This window comes from Strongylocentrotus purpuratus, unplaced genomic scaffold, assembly GCF_000002235.5.
Source record: "Strongylocentrotus purpuratus isolate Spur 01 unplaced genomic scaffold, Spur_5.0 spur5_scaffold_17, whole genome shotgun sequence".
In the NCBI taxonomy this organism is placed as follows: Eukaryota; Metazoa; Echinodermata; class Echinoidea; order Camarodonta; family Strongylocentrotidae; genus Strongylocentrotus; species Strongylocentrotus purpuratus.
The window spans coordinates 22,860,975-22,886,298 of NW_022145602.1; the positions used below are offsets into that span (position 1 = coordinate 22,860,975).

At 36.2% G+C, this 25,324-nt stretch overlaps 1 protein-coding gene across 1 annotated transcript in view; it reads left to right on the plus strand.

Annotated features, from left to right (window-relative positions):
- LOC100893784 (sushi, von Willebrand factor type A, EGF and pentraxin domain-containing protein 1) overlaps positions 1-25,324 on the plus strand; it is a 54,432-nt gene that overhangs the window by 26,888 nt on the left and 2,220 nt on the right. The window contains exons 16-19 of the mRNA XM_030987928.1: positions 18,186-18,389; positions 19,172-19,375; positions 23,185-23,382; positions 24,278-24,413. Coding sequence (XP_030843788.1) covers positions 18,186-18,389; positions 19,172-19,375; positions 23,185-23,382; positions 24,278-24,413 — 742 coding nt within the window. The remainder of the gene's footprint in view (positions 1-18,185; positions 18,390-19,171; positions 19,376-23,184; positions 23,383-24,277; positions 24,414-25,324) is intronic.

The following is a 25,324-nucleotide window of genomic DNA, read 5'->3' on the forward strand; positions in this document are numbered from 1 at the left end:
ATATACGATCCTGCAATATTCAGTGATCGTTGTCGCGGTCGAAATCGACTCTAAAATTATGAAATTGTAAATAATAAACACTTTATGTTTAATAGCTCCCTCTCAAGATCAAGATAATAGTTGAGCTATAAAAAAATGTTTATTGACTAAAATCGACCGATTAGCTATTCTCGTTCGGAAATTATATACCACAACTACATACTCTGAGATTTTCATGGTCGAAGCTACCATTGTACGGCCGTAGGAGCTATTTAACATTTATCAAAATTTACCGGGAGCACCGGTAAATCTATATATTTAATTTTTCTCGAAAGCAGCAGTGTTTTGGGGGCTTAAATTTCTGGTGCATCCAAATATAATAATATTGTAAAGAATCACTATCCACCCACTTTTCAAATTTCCCGTTAGACCGTTAGAAAAATGCAAAATTTGATAATCAGACAGGCGATCGGCTGTAAAAGGCACTGGATTCCTGACTGACCAAAAGGTTTATTATAATTATTATCGCGTCATGAGCTTAATCCAGGATTTTGTTTCAGAATCTGATGTTACCGAGTCACGTCAAGGATTGCGTGGAGGTGGCTGCCTGACTCAACCACAGCGCGCATAGATATTTTGACACAAGCTGCATGATAATGACATAGGATGAAATTCTTCAGGATTACTAAACATTTCTTAAAACATTTCTTTAACAAAATACTTTCCAATGTTAACGAGAGGAAGCATGTTGAGCATATCTCACTCTTCTTGTGTTACTCTATCCACCTTACCTTCTTTTTCTTTCTTACAGCGCATAGAGACATATTGTGATATGCGCTATATAAGTACGGTATATTATTATTATTAATATTACATGGTCCTAAAACAATTTCAATAATACAGCATTGTGGACTGACACTGATAAATAACCAAGAAAGACAAAAGGGTGATTTTAGCTTCATTCAACACTTGGCTATCCGACATATATTTTGAAGGCAATGTACTTATTAGTATTTTATTGGAGAAGCTTAATATTTCCTTATTCATATTACTGATTCAATTCTAGTTATATTATTATATTTTCATAGATGTGGGTGTATTGATTTTATAACGCTTGTTCCTCATGTCATCATCAAGTAGGCTTAATATTTCCTTATTCAAATTACAGAAATTCCAACATTCAACTTAGTTTCGTTCTGATTGCAGTGCATTTGTGTATACTCATATTTCCCCCCCCCCCCCCTCCCATTAATAAAAGATGAAAATTATATCATTAATAATAATAATAATAATAATAAACCGAGTATACAAATAAACCAGGGCTGATAATAACCCTACTCTTAATAATAGTATGATTTGTATATATAATTTTTGCGAAACTAAGAATTCTTTATAATTGTTTTTGACGATTATTTGATATCAAATTGTTTGTAAGGTTTATAAAGTGTTAAAAGAACCGATATTTCCCGAACATATAAAATAAACAGGAAATATGATGTTTATAATATTATGAAAGGACTTTACAGTATAATCGTTTAAAGGAGAGGAGGTGTGAAGGAAGTGTTCATGTTATTATATCGCTGTATAAAGACGAATTACACAATAAACAGTATTATAAACGGAAATCGTACATGAATTGCTTGCACCTCCCGAAATTACCACTCTTTATTATTGTATTACCTCATTTATTTCTTACCCAGAAGACAGGGAATAAAATTTAATCAGAAAAAATGTAAAGTACTAGTCCATTGTCTTTATAATTTCAATGATTGAGATTAGTTTTCATTTTGTTTTCTCCTTTCTTAATAATTATTTTGTTAATGCAATTTGACGATTATTAGTTATCAAATGCTGTCGAATTGCTGATTTCTGCTGGTAGGTATTTGGTTTTCCGTCTTTTAAACAAGCCTGTATGATCGGTTGAATCTGCGGAATTGTTTGGGTTCGAGGCTCTTAAGTGTAAAGACAGTGATCCTATTTTATTAGACTAAAGCCTACATAAGCAAATAAAGATTCTATATCGTTGTTGTATGTCGGTTCTACTTAAATATCCACCAACGCTGGACAAAAAGTCTTGACAATATATTTCGTTATGCTCCTGTAAATCAAACACTAGCATTACTTCCTACCACAAATCTTAACTTTACCAATAGGATATACATGATGGAATGTTTACGTTTCTTTCAGGCAAAATGTATATAAGATATCTGCGTGCAGCTAACGCAAACTTTAAAAAGGTTGTATTTTGTATAAAGCGTGTCATGCAGCAAGTTTCATTGGAAATTCTGTATTTTCGCACTTAGAGTTGTATAAAAGGGTCTTAAAAAGATTTTTACGTTTTCTTTCTTTTTGTATTCAAATCTAGATAATTACCCAAGTAATTTATCCTCAATTAAATTACTCTTTTCCCAAATTGATAAGAAGAAGAAAAAAATATCCTTTTGATGTCTAGTAGAAATTCCCTTTTTTGGAGTCTTGGCATAGCAAAGATAAATTAAAATATCTTAATCATATCAGTTGATTCTAATACCAAGACTACATGATTAGACTTGCTAATATTTTTGTAATATAAATTTTCAATACCAACCAATTAAAAGTGATGCTTACAAAGAAAATGTGAATAAGATATGTTCCCTACACTTACTGATGTATGCATAGTTTTTAGAACTGTCAATATATTGCCAAACCATTAAACTATTCATTGTATTGTGGTGCATTAAATACCAGGTGTTGCACATCCATATAACGAGTGAATATATATCTTCCATCCGTCGATTAACACATATAATAAAAACAAACTATCTAGCCAATGTTTGCCTCCTCACTAAATAATCGTTTTATCCACATTACTCCCTGAGCCTTTGCGAACAGTTAAAGCCTTTCAAAGTACCCCCCTTATAGTCCTGAAACATAATCGTTATTTTCATCCAATCCTTTCTTCTCTAAATAAAATCGAAAAAAAACGTATCCACTTCGGGAAAGGCCCACTCCGATACGGTTACTGAAAAGGAAGATTAATCACTTTCTATAACCGATCTATTTTCAGTAAATGTGTGCTCTTTGTTTGACACCACCTCCTTTTTGTTTTCCTTTGTTTATGGGGGTTTTGCTTTAAATTTATTTTAAATTCATTTCATCCTTTATATTAATATCGAGTAAACAAAATGATGATTCCTCTGAATTTAAAACTACTTGTCTTGTCTTCATTAACCTTAAATCCACTTATTTTCGAAAGCTTTCCTTAAAACATTTTTACCCACCCTACAGAATTAACATCGTGTAAAACATTTGTATAAGTTGTCTAATTTCATCTCTCCTATCAGATTGAATCTGTTGACCCAAGTATGCTTTCTTATCGCGTTCGCCAAAATCTCTTTTACTTTTACAAATAAATAAGGCAAGAAAGGACCACCTTGGTGCATCTTAACCAATTTGCTTTACGACGTCCTCAAATGAGATTTCTTCAGAATTTTGAATAAAAATGAATGCGAAACAAAATCAAAAGTATATGCAAACCTATCAGAAACTTGTTAGTTTTTCATGACTTCGAATAAAATAAAATATCGTCAATCAAATTTACAGCTTCTCCCGTTTGTTCCGCCTTTCATATATCTTACCTGGTCAGTATGATTTATATCACCATAAGCTTCATCTAGTCTCTTAGCCTATGCTTTATAAAATATCGTATAATCTGCATTCATGTTGTTAATAGGGACTTTTCGATTTGCACATTCACAAGTGGACTGTGACGTATGCGGTCACTTTTAAAGCAGTACGCATGCGCATCGACGAGCTCATCACTGTAGCAGAATTCTCAAACGCGTTCGCCCTTTGTTCTGAAGCAATCTCCTGTAGGCTCGAAACATGAACATTGAAGTCACAAAATGGACCCAATTGACCTAATTCTAGAACACATTTTCGTGTCTGTAATTTCCCTTTAATAAATCACAATTGTTACAGAATAATTCATAAAATAAACACATTTTATTTATGCATCGCCAATATGTTGCAGCATAATTTTCGAGATCAGTCCCATGCACCGAATTTGGTGTGTTGTATCTTCAGCTTTTCGATCGAAGTTCGCATTCACTAAGCAGAAAAAATTCATAGAATTATTACATTGAATTTTTGCATCGGTAATCTGTTGCAGCATATTTTTTTAGAACAGTCCCATGCACCGAATTTGGTGTTGTATCTTTTGCTATTAGATCGAATTTCGCGCTCACTAAGCGAGCGGCGTCGTTGAATAAAATCGAAAGGGTAACAAACAACAGTCAGCGTGCCTCGCCAACCCTGCTTAAAAATGACCGCATACGTTGCATCGATTTTAGGAGTTGTATTGCACTTTATTTCCTTAAGAACCTCAACAAATTTGTCTTTTGTTAAGAATCCTTAATAAAGTTTTCTTTTATAACCATCTAGTTTAGGTATATCGTTTTTTCAATGAAAAAAATTCAAATCACTGGCCTCAAAATTCTCAATTACATGTTTCATTTATTAAAGATCTTCATAAGATAAACGAACTAATATATAGCAACATATTTTCTTTGAACCCAGCTCAAAACTCAACGCATGTTCAGTCTTCGCTGATTTTTTTTTTCATCAATATTCTTTAAAATAGTGCTATTATCATTTACCAAGCATTCCCTGATTGATCTACTACGATTTCTCTTTCTAATCATGATTTTTTTCATTTACTATTATTTTGCTTGAAAATCGTAATGTTTGTTTTTTTTTTTTTTGTATTTTTGTGTCGGTCTCTAGGGCAGTATTATGTTTGTAATCTAACATGTTTTAAATATTGTCAGGAAGGAAGCTGTAAAAACAAAATACAAGAAATACGCCTATATATAACACTATATTGAGAACGGGACAATGTATGAACTATCTGTAGAGGTATATATTTATATCAAACATGTTGCTATGAAGCAGACATTCGTCTCACCTACGGACCAACTCAACATTACATATGGAAGCAAGATTCAGGTCAATCTGGTAAATGGTAGTTGGAGTAGACATTATTCTTATTTTTATTGGTTTTTATGTTATCATTGATCACACATTTGTCGTCAAATTGAGCCGATATTGATGGGATTATTTTGATCGCGGCAGCACGTTATGTAGGCCTGTGATTAGATTGTCTTGTTCTTCGGATATTTCTACACGAAATCTGCTCATTCAATACAGAGTCAATCAAATCCCAACTGTTCGTCGAATGCCACAAACCAGGTGAGGCGTTTTATTTGTTGTCCCTTCTCGTGAACGGAAGCTTTTCGATATACCCCCCCCCCCCCCCCGCCCAGTGCACTATGCATTCGCTCAGTGATTGTTGTATTTATATAACTGTTTACTGCATTATGTACACACATACACATGCACATCAACCAAAGTGTTCCTGCAGATATGTTGTTAATTCTGGATCCGCGACTGGGATCAACCCAAACCCACAGGACGAATGGCACTGCAGGGTATTTTAAATCATTATGTTTTGACGTGGATGCCATGACATGAACAAATATCGCATCGAGTATTAATAACTAGGCAGAGGGTATAAAGGGTAAATCAACGAGTAGTTTGTTCTCGAGGACAAAAATACCATGTAATGTATATAGACTGTTGCCGATTCTTCAAGCATTGGAAGTCTACAAACATTGTTATTCGAGATTTAAAAGAGACAATTAAAACAAAAAGGTCAAGTAAAAAACATGAATATCCAAATTTTAATTATCAAAAACAAAAATTATTATACCAATTAAGAGAAATCGAAAGTAACGAATGTTATATTTTTGTTTAAGTAGTGACATCCATTTAAGAAATTGCCTTGCTTCACCTTATTCGTTACTCCCCCAATTTATCACTGAAGATTTGCTATTCATCACTCTGGCACCCGTCAAGTTACATTTAAACATATGCGTCCGGGTACATTTTCTTGAATATAAATTAACGTTTCTCACCTAGTTCGGTTGAAAAGCAATTCGAAGCTCATCGGTCAAATAGTGCTTGCTACCATGTGCATATTATATGATAACCTTCCACTACAGAACTAACCAGTGCGTCTATCCAATGAACGACACATATGGCATATTGTCAATTTCAGTATCTGCAAATGTATATCTTAAACCTACATTGCTTGATATTAGGTTTGAATGATTTTTTAATAATCTAAATACTGCAAGACTAGATTCGGCAAAATGAGTGTCCATTCTCCAGCCCCGGAGAGCTTTGCAGCTAGTCGCCTTTTGTACGGACGCGCACGTTGGCATCACACTAGGGAAGCGTGTAGCACTATAAGGTAAATAGGAGCAATGCATATGAAATGTCTTGTTCAGGGCAATATCAGGTGCTGAGACTCAGACCTACTCACGACCTATTAACTTCCATTCAAGTGACCAAACCACTCGATCACGACTCTTATAGTCTACTCTGTCATTCCAATCGAGCTGAATGAGATGTTTACCACTAAGGCTTGTAGAAGTGTCATGGCCGAGTAGATATGTCACCGGACTGTGGATTACAAGGTTCGAGTCCCGTCGCGAGACTCATGTCCTTTGGCAAGACATAATTCTACATTTGCCACACTCGACCCAGGTGAGGTAAATGGGTACCTGGTATTATTATTCCTCGAAATGCACTATGCGCTGATGACGGCTGCCGGTGTGACGGCAGATCTTGTTACCTTGGCGGATCGTGTTCTCGGAACAAAATCTGCCTAGCAGATATCGTGATCAGCAGCGGATATCGTACCCGCTACAACCAAATCTGCCGCTAGTGAACACGGCGGATAATGTGCATTGGCGGATTTTGTTCCTATATAGCTACAGGCAGTGGCGAACCTGGCATACCGCGTCAGGGGGGGGGGGTTTTTTTTTTTTTTTTTTTTTTGGGGGGGGGGAGGGTTTTCCCCCCTCCCACGGTATTTTGATGTTTGCGATCGCGCTATTTCATGCATACCCGTACCTTACTTATGTTTTGTTGATTTGAAAAGTCTTCATAATTCGAAAAAGATTGTTTTATTGGGAGGGGGGGGGTTAGGGTTAGGGGTGTGACACCCAAATTTGCTGCCAACTTTTAAGGGTGCGACGTCATCCAAATTTGCCGATTAACAAATGCATAGCATCTACCACCCTCCTTCCCTATCCTAAATGTTAATTATTCCATGGTTTAATTAGGCTCTTATCTAATTAAAAAACCTTTTGAAGTAATCATTACCCCCTATAATATTGAAACATGCAACTAATTTGTTTCTACATCGTGATCGACCTGAAAACAAATACAAAAAAGTAATTAGCCCCCTTTTTGTATCTGAATCCACATATCAGTGATAAAAAATAATCATGCGAGCGCGAGGCATTACGAACTGATTTTTCCCTCAACAGTGACAGGAACTGGGCTTATGAAGCCCTTCAAAATTTCTGTCGGCAAATGCGTCTCTCTTTTCCTCTTTCCTTCCCTACTTCTTTCATTTTTTTTTCTCTCTCTCTCTCTCTCTCCTTTTTTCTTTCTCTTTTTCTTTCCTTTCTTTCCCTTTTTTCTTCTTTTCTTTCTTTTTCTTTTTCTTTCCTTTCGTTTCCCTTTTCTCTTTTTTTTTCTTTCTTTTTCTTTTTCCTTCCTTTCTTTTCCCTTCCTTTCTTTTCCCTTTTCTCTTTTCTTCTTTTCTTTCTCTTTCTTTTTCGTCGGGGGGGGGGGGGGAATCCGGCCCCTTCCCCCCATAGGTACGCTAGTGGCTACAGGACATGGTCTGATAATTCTATCGTGAATAACATGGCGGATTGCTAGACTTAAATTGTCTGATTTGTTCGTATTGGACATCGAATCTGTAGGCTATTCCGAAAAGCATCCCCCTTTATTGCATTGACGCCCACAGGCGAAAAAGCCTTGTTTTCTCTCTTTCTTCTTGTCCATTCTTCTTGTCCATCGTTCTAATTTTATGTTAAAACCAGCATAATTGACATTTTGGCATTTTTGTTTTATTTATGCCCGAGTGGGTCTAATGGCCTCTAGAGGCCTATACATAAGACCTCCTCCCCAACTGCTGTTTTAACAGAAATAAATCATAATTTAATTACGTATTTATTTCATTTCATTAAACATTTTTCCTGTGATCCAGTCTCTGTGCTTTTTCATTTTCTTTCTTTTCATTTATAACTAAAATGAAGGCAGATATGGGAAGGATCATGATTGGTCAGAGCAAATTGACGTGTTTGTTTGGAATCTTTCAAACTTTTGTATTACTGCATTTGTTAGCCAAGAAAACCTTTTAGAATAAAACAACCTGATTCCCATAGCAGCGTTTTAAACATTGGTAAGCCCCCCCCCCCCCCAAAAAAAAAAAACCAAACAGATTCCTTTGATTTTATATGATAAATTGCAAGAAATAGAAATTATCAACGGCTTCGATCATTTCTTTAAAAATAGATTTATAAGCTAATAAAACAATATAGACCTAATAAACTTAAATTTGTTTTACCCCTATTTTCAAACTATTCTCGAATCCTTACAGAGTATAATTCAGGTTATTTTGCCACCTTTAGAAGTTGTCCGCATCCAATAGACGAAAAGGATTATATTGTATTTCTTTATCAATTTAAAATTTGCCATTACTGTGCATCCCTTACAGATTTATAACATTTTTTTTTATTCGGTTGTACTGATTACGAAACTTGCGGGGCCGGGGGGGGGGGGGGTGATCGAGGCTCTTTGCATCATCCCATATCCTCCCTTCATTTTTTTTTTGGGGGGGGAGTGAACTTTAAGGTCACTCTACATGATAGAAAAAACAGATTTTAAATATCATAAACTATTTTCTTAATTTCGCCTTATCGCTTTCTTCTTTTTTACGCTTAGGTGGCTTAATTCCTCTTTTAAGAGAAAACTCTTAATAAGAGCGGCCTCTTGCTCGAACTCGTACTCGCACTCAGCATCCATGGTGGTATACAGTATAGTACTACGGTACACATGCAATTGCAATCGCACGCAGCCTAGCCAGCATGCATGCATGCAGCAAGCGGAGACCGTACCGTACCACTCATAAAAACGATACCTTCAGAATGGAACGATAGCTGCAAAACGGAACACTATCTGCCAGCCACTCTGCGTGGTGGGTTACAATATCTGCCGGCAGATTTTGTGACGGGAACAATATCTGCCGGCGGATTTTGTTCCGCGAACACGATCCGCCAGTCACACTAAACGCCGTCACACCGGAGCTAAAGCTAGGGTAATCATTTTCAAAGCTCTTTGGAAGCGCACACTAGTTACATGTACGTTATATCATAATTTATTGGGCGCTATACAGTGCGTCCCAGAAAGAACTTGCTCGTTCAACCACATGAACGTTCACATCCTACCGGGTACCCATTTAACACCTGGGTGGAGAGGAGCAAGTGCATGTATATATCTTGCCAAAGGATAACAGTGTCGTGTCGGGATTCGAAGCCACGACATATATAGTGACCAATAGAATGTTGGAACACGGAATGCCGCCGAGCAACATTCATAATGCAAAATGGTATGAATATGCTATGAATGTGTTTAAAGGAATTGTCCCTCCTAAATTTCTTTTCTTTTTTAACGCAAAAATCCCCTTTATCAGTGGCATTTAATGCAAGTCCAATATATCAACATTCGGATACCACAAACCAAATGAGACGTTTGACATATTAAAGGCAGAAGTACATTCGAGCTTAAAAATCTTCTCAAAGTTCATACGTCTAATTTACTTTTTATACAAACGCTTTCTAGATGTTAATGTTAATGAAATTTATATCCATATAATACGTTGTAAAAGAGAGCAACAATATGAAAGAGTATGCGGAATGTTTAAGGCATCGATACAAAAAAAGAAATGCGTACACACGGAAATGACAAATAATTTAAAACGTGATAAGTAGGATTTGTAGATTGCGAGCTAACTTTTTCACCATCAGTTAATTTATTTAGAAAATGTTCTCATTGCGCAGTTTATCGAAGTTTATCTTCAAGACATATAAAAAACTAGTAAGAACCATCACAAAAAATGGAATTAAATTATTAAAAGTCTTTGAAATTTGACGGCATCACACATACATTTTCCACTAAAAAACTTTTTTTTTTTTTTTTTAAAGCTCAAAACCAGCCCTTTCTAGAGGCATTTGCCATTCGCATTGCCGTGATAGTGTTTACAGCATTTTATTTCTTCATCACTATAATGTTTAATCATACTATGGCATAGACTAAATGGAGATTTTTAATTTTCACTTACGAAAGAGAACAATATCGATATTTGTTTACTACAATTCAGGGGACGGGTGGTAAAAAAAAGGTTAAGAGAAAAGGGAAAGGAAAAAATAGATTGAAGAAAACTTGGTGGTAGTTGATGTGTATGGACCTTGGAAAATCCCTTTATACCGGCTTCGAACTAAAACAAGGAATTTGTTATATATACTAGTAATACATCGACCGAATTTTGAGACTTAAATAAACAGATAGAGCCACATTGAATGTCTAAATTTGAACAAATTCAAGTTTACTTTGCCATTATATATATATATATATATGTAATTATTTAAATGGATAATTGGTATGGCTGGACATAAAAAAAACGGTATGTTAGCTCTTATCATGCCACAGGGCTAATAATCCCCATTTTGCCAAGCCCCAAATCCCCCGTGCCAGGTATTTTAGGGAGATAATCTGATTAACGCGATGGTTCTATGAATAGTGCATGCGAAACACGCAGTATAGTCCAATGATCATTAACAATAACTGCTATTACGAATGTGTGCAAGCACGCAAAAGGCAGTGAAGCAATTGTTCACTTGCATGTACAAAGCACCAATACGGTAGCGTGCATGCATCCTTATGGCAGGCTATGAGTCTCGGTAAAGTCAGTAAAGTTTAAGCTAGCAAACGGCAGTTGGAATAAACTGTACCCCAATGCGATATAGACGTACACTCTCTTATCAGCACAGCACAAAGGCGCATCGTCAAAGTAGATACGTTGAGCATATTGGTGGAATTCTTTTGAATATACCAGCGCGATCGACATGACGAAGGTGTTCTTTTGTTCTTACGGCTATGGCATCTTCGAATTTACACGTTTATCTACAACAAACATATCAAAATATTCGTCGGATACCACAAACCAGGTGAGACGTTTGAATAAACTGTCAGAAGATTTTGGAACAATCTAAGGTGAATTTTGTTTTCTGTGAAATATTATATAGTTCTAAACGCCGAAGTAACTAAACGGATTGGACATTTTTCATTTGAATATGACCATACCATTTTGCGGACTAAGGTATCATTCCTAAAGACTAGCTTCTTTCTCTCTCTCTCTCTCTCTATCTCTCTTTCTCTCTCTCTCTCTCTCTCTCTCTCTCTTTATTGCCTATTCCTCTGTCTCTCTTTTTTGCTCACCCCCCCCCCCCCCTCTCTCTCACTCTCCCTCTCTCTCTTTCCGTCTTTAGTTTTTGCATATAGCTCTAATGATTTAAAAAGAGCTCGGAAATCTTGATCGAAAAATTCATATTTTACAATCCAAGTATCTGCACTAGGCGCGTAGGCAGGGGGGGGGGGGTGACCCCCCTTATATAAATATATATATATATATATATATATTTTAAATAAAAAAAAAAAATTATAATGGATGACCTGCTGAAAAAGATGACCCCCCCCCCCCCCCCCCCCCCCCCGCTTATTCAGCGGTTGGCTGAGTTGTTGCGTAATTTTTGGGACCAAAACAAATTAAAAATCTGCGTACGCCACTGATCTGCACTTCTGCTAATTTCCTTAATCGATCCAGACCACAATAGTCTCATCGTACCGATAAAGTTACCTAATGCTCACCAAAAAAACAACAATATATCACACTCTATATATTGGCAAGAGACGAAAACACCTGCACCCCCTTCCAAAACACGCACACACATCTTTAGTATAGTTGGGTTGCACTGACCTTCTATAATTTGTGACACCCAAAAGCCACATACTTTAAAGCCCTACTACACTACTTATATAGCTACTTGCGCCCTCTATATAGTAAACAATGCCTAATTGGAGACCGCTGGTCCCCCGTGATCCTATTTTTCTTATGTTAATTGAGAGCTGATTAGATAACCACTTGTCAGTGACCACGCTGGGTGGTCTAATACATCCTGGCCAACTAGTGCAGACGGGCTTTAAGATAAGTAAACGGGGAAGGGGGCCGAAGTAGTAGGATCTCTATAAACATCCCAGCTCGTTCAGTATGTTAAGAGTGACCGATTGTTCTTACGGTGTATGATACCATCTGACTCGACATGTTTGCTTCACATCAAATATCAAGTTTTCGTCGGATTTCACAAACCAGGTGAGGCGTTTTCTTTTTTTGGTAATAACATAGATCTACATAGAATGAGGTGTAAAGGGTACATGAGCATTTTTCTACATAAATAACCCACTTCTTGTAATGGCCAAAATTAAACTGATTGAATATTTGCGCAGCTTAAAACGTACAACCATTCGGTACAATGGTCTGAAAATCAGACTTTTACTTACTGGCTCTATAGCTCCTAAGTTGATTCGACAACTAATAGTCGTTATTTTCCCACTTAAATACATTTTCAACCCCCCCCCCCCCACACTTTTTTTTTCTAGGAAAGTTCTAAATTAGTATTATCTTTCAAATGCCGTTTGAATTTAACCTTTTCATTTGTTTGGCTGCAAATGGGACATAGTACCTTTAAAGGTTGATTTTTTTGAGAACTGTTGCGGTCGTGTTATTTAGTTTTAATTTTAAAGTTCAAAGCGGGTTATTCAGGCATCGGTACAGAGTTGAGGAAAAAAAGCTCATTGGTGAAAGGCACTGAAAGACAGTGTAAATAAGAACACAGATTGAGTGAGGAGGAACAAAAATCGGGAAGGAATTCCCCGAAAATATTAATGACGATTGGTTATTCTTTATATAGCTACGAGTCACAAAATCAATATTTTATTGCTTACACTGTAAAAAGGCAAATTATTATCATAATTAACATTTTTACTTCAGAATAAAGTTTTTGTTTGTTTATATATTTCTGAATACTTGGTCGTAGGAAAGGCCTTGCCTAAGTCAGGTGAATTGTTTGTCGAATGTCAATTCACTCTGTGAAGGCAAATGGTTTGGAGTCGATGTAGATTTCTCTACAACCATTTAAAGGTGCCTTATTTATTACAGACAATCCCTAGCAGTCTATTGACATATGGGATCACCTGCGTTATGTGTTGTGGCGTTCGATAAGGTCATATCTTCCTATCGCTATGACTACAATAAAGACTGTTAAGATACATTCAATAAACAACAAATCCAATTTGTATGCGTCTGATCAATCAAGACAGGAGGCATGACATTAGCCAATGACAGCTTGGTAAAAAACGAAAAATGTTCACCAGACATAAGTCTACTTGCGCGGAAAATGCAAAGACGCAAAGACCTCGCTTGCAAACTACAGTGGATATGCGCAGGGAAACATGCGCAAACCTTTTAGTCGAGAAAATTTCCCGAAACTCTACAAATGTTTTTCGACAAGCATATTGCATATTGAGTGTTTCTTCATGTCGGGTCCATTTGAAAATGTAACTCCTCGATGATGTCCGCCTTCTCTTCTTCGTCTCGTTGCATAGTAAGTTTAGAGATCCCATTGGGCAATATTTTTAACGGTGCCCCTCAAATATAAAGTTTTTGCTTACTAGACACAACAGCACGTACACCATGACACATGTGTACTGCTGCGCTGACGGAATTATCAACCACCAGAGTTGCAGGTTTTCTGAAAATAAACACAATCCAAGCATTCGTTAGATGCTAAAAATCAGGTGAGCCGCTTTACTGAAAATTTGAAGGCTCTGTTATGCTATGGATAAAGGTTTTATAGGTGCAGAATTGTGGCATTCAAAGTTGCCAAATGCTTGGCAAAGGTAGAATTGAGCAAAATAAAATAAGAAAATATCCATCTTCCCATAATTCATATTTATTTAGTCTTTGAATTATTTTGTCCTACATGGATATTCACATAATACTCTCAAAGCCCTACCACAAATAATTATTTTCCCCTGTAAAATCTCTCATCTTTTTATTTTAGTTTAATTTTTCTATTTTTGTTTCCATGTTTGTGGAGGGGGGGGGGGGTGAAATTAGACTTATGATAACTTCAAATAACACTTTGTTTTTAGTGATTACCCCCTTACCCGAAAATGTGGGTGATGTTTCATTTTCACACACACGCACACACACACTTGCGCGCGCACGTGTACGCATGTATTACCTGCCTCCTCATTTTTAACATAACAACTACCCCTCCCCCCCCCCCCACACACACTTAATTGAGAGGGGAAAATATGATTAATATGGAGTTTAGTGCAGGTAAAGCATACATTGTGGTAGTTGGGCTCAACTGTTTCTTTTCTGATGCAACACAACCAACATTAAACAACATTTGACGTTTATGAAGAGGGACAACTGAATATAATAATCATAAATATATCAGCGCGCGCAGTATGGCTGGTGCCTAAGTGCACTTACTGATGTTCACAACTCCTAATCTGCTCGTTTGATACACTGACAAATAATAATCAAGCAATTATCAGATGCCACAAACCAGGTGAGGCGTTTGACTGATAAAAAAAGGGAAAAGTATATTATAATACTTGCCTCCAAATATATATCTGGGCATCCGAGAATGAGTATTTTGGGGAATGGCTGAGCTATGTTCTAGCACAATAAAGATAAGTAAAAACGTTAACGGTAATATTGTCCTGTCACCGAAATTTATAGCACAATATTGATCAGACGTCATAAGGCTGATGTTATTATGGTATGATATTATCATTTAATCTTTACAAAAAGATTTGTTATAGAAATAAGTAGGCCGGCATTCTAACAATTTTACTGTGCAGTGAACAAGAGATGAGTTTCAAAATTGTGCTTCATTTGTATATTTCTTCATTTGCTATTTTGCAAAATAATTTCTCGTAAGCGTACTTGTTGTAATTTTATGTTTTGTTTTATTTCTGTTTATTCCTAACGTTAGGTTTTTCAAGGGAATTGAAAGGGGGTGAGCTAGACGTAGCAAGTGTATTCCACTTTAATATCTGTTTTGTTAATCATTTTCTTATCATAATAGTAATACGTACATCACGCAAGATTTAAAAAATATATATTCTTCACGAATCCTTTCGATTGCGGTACTTTGCATCATGCCTTTTGTAGATTTAAATCATTGATAAAAGGCGATAACTAATTTTCTTGACTTATGACGCCGCAGTCCCCTTCTCTTCATTTCGTGAACGTCTCCATTAGCTAGCTGCTTGAAACGGATGATAGAAAAACAAAGAGGGAAGATTCTTCGTCATCTCTCAAACTTCTCCTTCTCGGCTTACTTGTAATATCGCAGGTGTGGGCCTACGCGCTGCTCATTCTTGGAGGGGTTGACATTGAGAAACCATTCTGTCAGGCTTTCCGTTGCTGTTTTGATCCACTCTGTCAAATAATGCGGGAGACAGTTACTGCTATTGTTTACATCTCGTTTTAATATTCCACTAAAGGAAAACAGAGGGAGTGGGGTCTTGAAATAAATTTGCATACAACAGCGAATACCTAATGACTGAACTGAACATCTGCGCTACAGATTGAATTCTACGAATGTGCACGTTTCAAACAGTGTAAAGCAAACTCCAAGCATTTATCGCATGCCACAAACTAAGTGAGGCGTTTTATTATTCGTCAACCGTTACAATAATCACATTAACTGAAAAAAGCACTTTACACATAGAAACTAAATTCGATTTGAAAAACCACCTTTAACTACTGTCCTCATTACTTGTATAATATAGTTATCATAGAGATATGTAGTGTTAGTCATTCTACCGAGGTGAAAACAGACGAAGTAAGGCTCGCGTTGGCAGCTTACAAAACAAATAAAGACAAGGTACTATAAGAAAACCGTTATAGATTTTTGTTTTATCAAAATAATGAATTTATTATAGCTTAAGTCAGTGATGGAGTAAATTTGAAGTGCATTGTAAGTAGATTTTTTTTTTCCGAGCCTCTATTGTTTAGAGAAGTCTACGATGCATTTTGCTCAATTGCATTATGTTATTTGTATTATTTAAATTAATGGGTAGAAAACTTATATGCTATATTTTGAAGTTTGCCAGTGGCTGTTTTTAACTTATCAGTTGGATCGGTTTTGCATTTTCGACTCCGAAGTATATAATATTATAGGAACGCCACCCCCCCCCCCCCCGATTTTTTTTTTTAATGAAATAGATACATAAAATAAAGAAAAAAGGAAAAAAGACGAACTAAATTCTTAAATTACAAAAAAAAGCCTCTCCTCGGCATGTCAGTTTACGATGATAATGTATTAAGTTTGTTTTAATTGTTTTTATTGTATTTGTTTATGGTTGTTTAATCGACTATCTTAGTAATATTTATTTCATGGGGCATATCTAGATATTGCAATATAATACCTTAATTTTTTTTTTAAATGCAGATTATTTAGGGGATCTCTTATCACTTATATTAATTAGTAGAAAAAAAATGAGGAGCGTAATTAAAAACGTTAAGTATATACTGTATGGAATTTCTAAATTGAAATTGTTCAATGGCTGCATGCATTACATCAATTGAACTTGTTTTTCATGTTTCTTGTATTTACCTTGTTAAGCGTCTTGAGCATCTTTTGGGGTTGAAATGTGCGCATTATAAATGAATGAATTTGAAAGATGTGCAAACACTGTACTTAACCCTAACCCTAACCTCCATCTCAGACGTCCTCGCAATAACCCTTATTGCAACACTTACCCTAGACCAAAGATTGTACCTAACCCTAACCCTAACGTCCATCTGAGACGTCCTGACATCAAACCTGATTGCAACCCTTACCCTAGACCAAACGATGTACCCGTCCCTAAACCTAAGCCTAACCTCCATCTTAGACGTCCTAACATCAAACCTTATGCCTGCTACTGCTCAGCTTGTTCTTGCTACTTGTGTAGTACTATAATAATACAATAACATTCAATAAAAAGAAATAATTAGATTGTTTGAATTAAGAAATCAAAGTTCATACTTTTTTTGTATTAATAATTCATTAGGATGCTTTTTTTTCGTTTTATCTTTATGACACATCTCTGCAAATCTATTCACACATTCAAGAAATTATATACGTATTGATTAACGTGTGTGTGTATTTAAAGATTACACTAAAGCTTACACATTTCCCCTTTTCAATGTTTCCAACCATTTATTTCTCTCTTTGTCCTTCTCTCTCTCTCTCTAACTCTATCCCTCTTTTTCTCTTTCTCTATCGCTCTGTTATCTATCTATTCCAATCTCTCTCCTCATACACACGTCTTTTCTTATCTTTTCATGTCCCCATTTTTTTCTCTTTTCTCCCCATTTCGTTTCTCCTCGCTCTTCCTCTCACATTCTTACATTATTGTTATATATTTCATCGTCATATTTTATCTCATTTCATTCGACATGTCTCACTAATTTTAATGCATATGTATCTTACCCTGACACAATCCTCCATCCTAGACGTTCTAACCTTAACCCTATTACAACTATTAACCTAGACCAAAACTGTACTTGACAGTAAATCTAGCCCCAATCCTAGACGTCCCTTCCTTAAACCATATTGCAACTCTTACCCTAAACCAAACACTGTACTTAACGCTAACCTCCTTATCAGACATCCTAACCTTAAATCATATAATAACCCTTATATTACGCTGAGTCTAACTTTACACCTTATCTTTGACGAAATAAAGCCCGCAACAATAGTCGGCGGAGCGTCATTATGTCGACGGCTGAATGCATTGTTCATTATTAATGACCGATTAGGTCCCCGTGTTTGAACCAAAAAATCTTAATTTTACACAAATCATTAATCGGGACAAAATACATTGTATAAACACTTAAATCAATAGACCTTATATCCTTCTCTGGTTGATCTTTTTGGACCCATGTTTGAATTATCGTGCTTCTCTAATGCAAGATTTAAAATCCCTTCAGCCTCTTGGGTTATTTTGGCACCTGTTTAGAACCCAAGTCTACCTTAATAACGGTAACCTCCCACCCCCCCCCCCCCTCCCCAACCTTTACCCCTCAGTCGAAATGTTTCCTAACGAAGATAACAATGGAAAGATCTTGCTATTCACTAAATATCACATCTTGTTTTGTTTTTCTCTTTGACTACTTCCAGGTTCCATACCTTGTAGTGCTCCTTATGTTCCTCCCCATTCCACGGTGCAAGATCTCCGTCTGAATTACAACTTCACAGACAAAGTGAATGTGACGTGTGATGCCAGTGGTTCTACCTTCACCCTTCAGTGTCACAACAAAGGATTATGGAGCGGACCCGTTGTATCCTGTCCACCGCCCGCCCTGCCCGAACCCCCCGCTGCAGGTATTTAATTGTGGATGTTTAATATTAATTATGAAAGGAGTTGGCGGAGTATCGCAATCTGATCGTTGTCTAACTTGCACAACTGGCAATCGACAACATATCTTCGTCACAGGCTGCATATAGCCATTTTACGATAAACAATAACATCTAAAAGATGATCTGTTAACGCAAAACCATTATTAAATTGCTTTAATAGTGAAATAAAATGTTGTCGCACTTCTGAGTATAAAATCGAGACTGCATGTGGGTTATTTAATATAATTATACTATAATAATGATCATTATTATGATCACTTTTTACCTTTTCATATATTTTCATATTCCACCGTACAATGGAAATTATAAATTCGTTTGTACTTCAATAATCCATATTAACTTTCGTCGAGATTGTCTTTATGTAATTTCGTGTACTTTTCTCCCACATCATATTTTACTGTGTTACTAATCTTACAATCAGTATTAACATTGTATTTAATTTGCACTGTAAAAGATATTCAGTTTAGTCTTTGACTGAATTTGATTGGATTGAAACAAATTGAGTTGAATCGACGTGTTTCCAAAATACAAACATAGTTTGAATACCAAAACAAAATAATGGGAACCCTGGTAATTTCGGTTTTCTTCTGGAATATTGTATCTCACATTTTGCATAACGCAAACAGTCGGTAGTAATAATTCACCTTTTCAAGCACATTTTAATTTCTACCCCTCCATGATTCAAGTGGATGACAAATGTACTGATGGTGATATCCTATGGTCATATATTTATATCATCCATGCAGTTGCTACTGGCAAAGCCCAATGCAGTGCCCCGGCGGTGCCTCTTGACTCACACATTCAGAATCTTCGTCTTTCCTACAAACATCGTGACATGATAAATGTGACATGTAACGAAGTGACTAACGGGGTTCCTGAATGGTTCGAATTGTCATGTCTCAACGGAATTTGGAACGGACAAAATATAGTCTGCCCTGACCCCGTGAAAGGTAATAACGGGCCGCGATGTGATTTCACACACATAGGCACACACGTACGCACACACGCACACACACACACGCGCACACAGAATTTTAAAATGCATATCGGAGAGAACATTGCACTCTTCATATATAACCAGATGAGAACTGTCATTTAAGGCGAGGCGTCAAAAATATCGAGGCTGCAATTACGGCCGAAGCCTGGCTGGGGCAATTATTTTTCACTTATTAGCCCAGCCGGCTTGCGCCAGGCTGGGATCTGAGGCTCGGTTTCCATTCGAAAGGCGGCAGCCGGCGCATGCTTTTAAATGCCATTTCCTACCGCCAGCGGTAGCCGGCTGAGCTAATATAAAAAATGCAGCCAAGACGCACAAGTGCAGTTAGCTGCCGCTGGCTGGTATATTTATTTTTGACGCCTCGCCTAACTGGTTAGCTATTAAAGAACAAACAGTTTAGTTCTTTAAACCGATATTCCACTATTTAAATTGTGGCAACACACATAGAACTCTCAGGACAGAGATAATATATTGGGCTTGTTACCCTTTAGTTAAAAGACTTATTTCAATGATAACAATTTTAATATATAATACTTGAAAACAGTCTGCCAGAAATAATTTCTTAATCATTTTAATAGAACGTCCCATTTGCTCAACGAGTTATCCTCGTCCGAATTATCATAGCAAAATATTTTAAAGGGCATTATGGTCGTTTTCGAAACTTTTGGCTAATTAAATGAAAAAAGGATGTGATCCGACACTTCATTAGAACATTAGAAACAAGAGTAAATACCCAATAAACAGAACACCAAAAAGTAACCTCTTTTGGGAGTGTATTTTAAGTGATTTTAAAGTATAGTGCCTTTTGAACTAGATTTAAACGTTATCGACACGTGCCTTCATTTAAACAAAAAAGGTACTCCTGTTCACGTTTTCATCTAACCTAAAAACCACCAGTTTATCACGCGACTGGAGTAGCGTGATTCCACTTACCTCTGTAAATCAAGTGTTTATGACCAAATAACCACTTGACCAAGCAACGGGTTTTTTGTCAGTTAACCGATGGTGGCGATAAATACGTAATTATTTGGTCTTGTAAACACCTTTATTGATTGGTTTCACAGGTTATCCAAGGTTGATGGTAATAATCACGTTACTTACACCGGCTAATCGTCTTATTGTTCTGTCCGTGAATCTCTGGTTATATTCAACTAGTAATTCTGAGGTGTCTTACACACCTCTTTAAAAGGTTTCAAAGTTACCATACATTTCTTGGTTATGATCACGTGGCTCAAGCTGATTACTAATCTAAGCTGTGAAAACGTGATATGTAGGTGTGAAAATTAGTAATTATTAAGTGTTTTAAAACACCTTTTTAAATGGTAGTCAAAGTTGCCATAAGTTCCGCGGTGATGATCTCGTGACTCTAACGGATTATTGATCTAAGCTTGTCATACGTGACTTTTAGGTGTGAAAAATTAGTCATTATTAGGTGTCTTAAAACACCTATTTAAATGGTTTCAAAGTTACCATAACTTTCTTGGTGATGATCACGTAGTTAAAACTGACTACTAATCTAAGCTGTGAATCCGTGATATTTGGGTGTGAAAAATTAGTCATTATTAGGTGTATTAAAACACCTATTTAAATGGAAGTCAAAGTTGCCATAAGTTCCGCGGTGATGATCTCGTGACTCAAACGGATTATTAATCTAAGCTGGGCATACGTGACTTTTAGGTGTGAAAAATTAGTCATGATTAGGTGTCTTAAAACACCTATTTAAATCGTAGTCAAAGTTGCCAGCAGTTCCGCGGTGATGATCGCGTGACTCAAACGGATTATTAATATAAGCTGGGTATTCCGTGTTTTCCATGTGTGAAAATGAGTTATTCTTGGGTGTCTTGATGGTTTCACAGTTACCATCTAAGTTTCGTGGTGATAATCCCGTGACTGTTGGCATATTTCTATGTTCACCAGTTGATAACTGACTGTTGGCATATTTTCATTGCACCAGTTGATAACTGGAGTGTGCATATTTCCAGTTGCACTAGTTGATGACTGAGCGTTGGCATATTTCGAGTTGACCCAGCTGACACCAATTCATTTGCATATTGAATATGGGGTGCGTGCAGATCTATTTTTTTTTAAACAATTTATCTGAATTAACAGCATGTTTCTTAATTACTGATGATTTAGTTATATGCAATTTATTTCGAAAATACTACAAATATAAATTACCAGTTATTAGGACATTTCGCTACTTCGTATAAATAGTTAAACATGAATAAGGGAAACATTAACTGTGAACTAAAATAATTTCAATAAAGTACAAGTATACAATTTTTTTTCGTTTACTTCAATTATGTAAGTCTACTTATTACCAATGCCCTTACATTGGAAATACAGACGTACCAGTATTGAAGTATTGTTGCTGTTCAACTGGTTGGAAGTTTTACCAAAATGGTTCTAATGGCTCAGCTAGACCAGTTGAATTATAACTGACCTGGATCAACTGGATCATTTAGCCCATTTCAATTTCCAGGGTTACCAGTTGGCATTAAATAGTTCATCAACTGGACCAGTTGCAACTAGCTTTCTCTTCTGGATGTTTGCACCCCCCCCCCCCCCCCCCCCCACCCAACCCCCTCTAATCCCAAACTGCTTCCGGCGCGCCTGGACGTAATAATGGAAGATCCAAGACACGATGTTCAGAAACGGGATGAGAACGTCATTATTTTGGTTCATTTATTGAGTAACATTTGCGTAATTATTGGGTTTAACGCGGGTTACAGTAACATACTTCCTCTTCGACGTAAATTTTACGTGAATGAAGAACATGATTCATCTTTAGTCCGCCTCGTAATATTCACGTGAATTTCACGCAGATATTTTGACTAAAACTATCACTAACGCTTCACGTGTTTCTGTGACGCGATAATTTCGTGTATGAAGATGTAATTTCATAACCAAACAAACACGGGAGTATTAGGTTTACAAACCATGGTATCCAAGGTAGGGATAATCACGTTATTATAATGGTGATATTGCAGTGACAATTGCGTGATTTAGTGTACGTGTGTTTTAAGTTACCTAATGCAAAAAACGTATTAACACATTTACGTAAATGTCCGGTGTTTGAAGAACGTAACTCTCCTCAAGTCGATACCTTGATATTGATGTGATTTTCACGTGATTTTGTTTATTGGGTAGAACTATATAGAATAAGTACCTTAAATAGAAGGATGAGTTTTCGGGAGAGGTGAAGAAGAATTTATGAGCGTTTTCATTGTTAGTATCCAAGTGTGGAAGAACATCGTAGTTAAAATGTCCCCTGAAAAGCATGGCTCTTTAAATGCGTTCATATTCTTAATATGACATGTAACAGCTTCAACAGATAAGGACCATATTTGTTATGCCAAACGTTTGTGTATTCCCATATAAATCTATCTGTGTATAGAGCTTGTTACATATACCAAGACTGGGCCAATTTTTCTATAATTTAGATCATTTTAGAATCTTGCAGGATATAACCAATACTAATATAATAAATGATCAAATTTTCCGATCGATTCCTCACCATTTCTTTCGCAATGCAATCGTATGACCAGAACTACACTTTATCTTCAACTCTACAATTCGAAAGCTGAGCATTTGAAACACTTTAACAGTATACAACTTTAAGGAAGTTATCACATGAGTCATTCTAAATTTTAAATAGTTTTTTTCATGTGTTTCTTGTTTGGTTTGGATTTCCCCATATTCCATTTTGTCACGATTGTGTTATGATCCACATTATTTATTCATTTATTCATTGTTTCGTAGAATGCAACCAACCAATCCTACCAGCTGATTCATCGGTTAAAACGATAAGGGCTCGATACAAGATTGGTGACAATATCAACATCACATGTAACAGTGCGTTGGTTTCGTTCGTTTGGATATGCGAAAAGGATGGTCTGTGGCGCGGTGCGGTCGCTTCGTGCCCAGATTCACAACCACCTAATGGCGGTGCTGCAGCAGGTATGTACTCACTGCTACTTAACAAAATTACCTTTTTTGTTTGGATACTGCCTTTATTTTTTTTTTTTCATTTCTACGAAATGCTCCTATCGTGTTTTGTTTTCTTTATGATAGCAATACCTATCCTTTTGTGTCAATGTAATGCAAACACGTGTACAGTATTGTTTACAAGTAATTTGCCTTCGTTTTGTTGATATTTTTGTTTGATTAGTTATGGTTGTTAACAGCGGATGATATTCGTTAAACTAATGTGCAACTGGTCCCTACTGTTTATTGTGCCTCCTTGTCATTTTCCCGTCCTGTCATAACAGCAACAGGTGTAAATCTTCTTTATTTTCCCCCAACTATAATCATTCATCAGTCCAAGGATAACAATATAGAAATTTGAAAAGTTGGACCAAGACAAATATTTCACAACGGTAATTGAGCAGCTGCAGTTAAAGGCAATGGAAATGTGCAAGACCAAATTAAAACCCTTGGCCATTTCCGCTACAAGTATATTTTCCTTAAAAAAGTTATTCCTTAAGTTTACTCAGATGTATATAATATTGGAATGGGGAACAACACTATTTTTTGTTCAATATAATCCAGGTTTCACAACATTGTGGATCTGTTTTTACTTCGACAACAATTCACTTCATTTGCATTTATTCCATACATGTTTCAACATCAAAAGTCGTGTCAAAATCACCCTTCTCTTTTAAACAAAATAGTGCGATCGGATTCTTGTTTTAGCTCAAATTTTGAAAAAAAAGATAATGTATAATTATGTGAAATTATGTTCAGCTTTATACGAGGAAGAGCGTGTTAGCAAAATTTTATTATATCCCATATATGACTAAAAGATTTGTTTCTGAACATTTATAATGGAAACTTCTTCATAATCTCTTTACAGGGAGATTTGGAAATAAAGAACCCCAGGAGAAGCAAAATGGACGAAATGTCTTCATCACAGGCCTTCTAGTAGCAGCAGTGATAATGTTCATTCTAGTCCTGATGTCCATGGTAGCCTTCTCGATCTCCGTTAAAGGGTAATAAGGTCCTTAGTTCGCTGGACATTTTTTTCTTCCCCCTTTTTTTTTTACATATTTTTTTTTTTATAAAGAAATTATTTGTACCGCTTATTTATATATATATTTTTGTTTTGCTTTTAAGCCATTGAACTTGTTAATTAATTATAATGAATTGGACAATACCGCCTGTGCGCTTTTAAACGCCCGTATTAAGCGCCCTATAAATGTAAATATTATTATTACTATTACTGCAAAATCGAAAATAGCAACGGAAACATACATAATTAAGATTTTCGTCTTTCCCTCAGTCGGAGTAAATTGCAAGGATGAACAAAGTTCGGAAGGACTATTGCATTACTGAAGCTTACGCATTGATACAGCCCGCGGACATTAGACAGCCAATCACAACCCGTCAATTATCCGCGCGCTTGTTCCTATAGTTTGTCAGTTTACGCTGCTATCATTTATTTGCGTTTTTTTAAGGGGGGGGGCGTTAAAATGTTGAACAAGAAAAGGGTAAGAATAGGCCAGATTACTTTTGGGTATAATTTGTATAAAGAGAAAATGACAACAATTAATTAAATTATGGGCGTAGTGGGTGGCTGTATGCAAGGGAATGCCAATATTAGTAACTTTATATTATGTTGAAACACATAAACAAAAATTGGAAGCTTCACTTCATCAGAAGATTTGCCATTTACTACGATTATTCTCATGTTTGAATTTTACTTTCAGCCAATTAACCGTTTTAGCACCCCTAACCCCAAACGAAATGTTACTTATTCTTTGAGAAAAAAACGAGTTACAAATATATTGATGGATTTTATATTTTTGTCATTGTTATAGTGTTCCTTTGCGGTATATTATATATGTAAACAGGCCCTACTTTGTGTTACTTTCAGTATTTTGTTACTGACATTACTTTCATA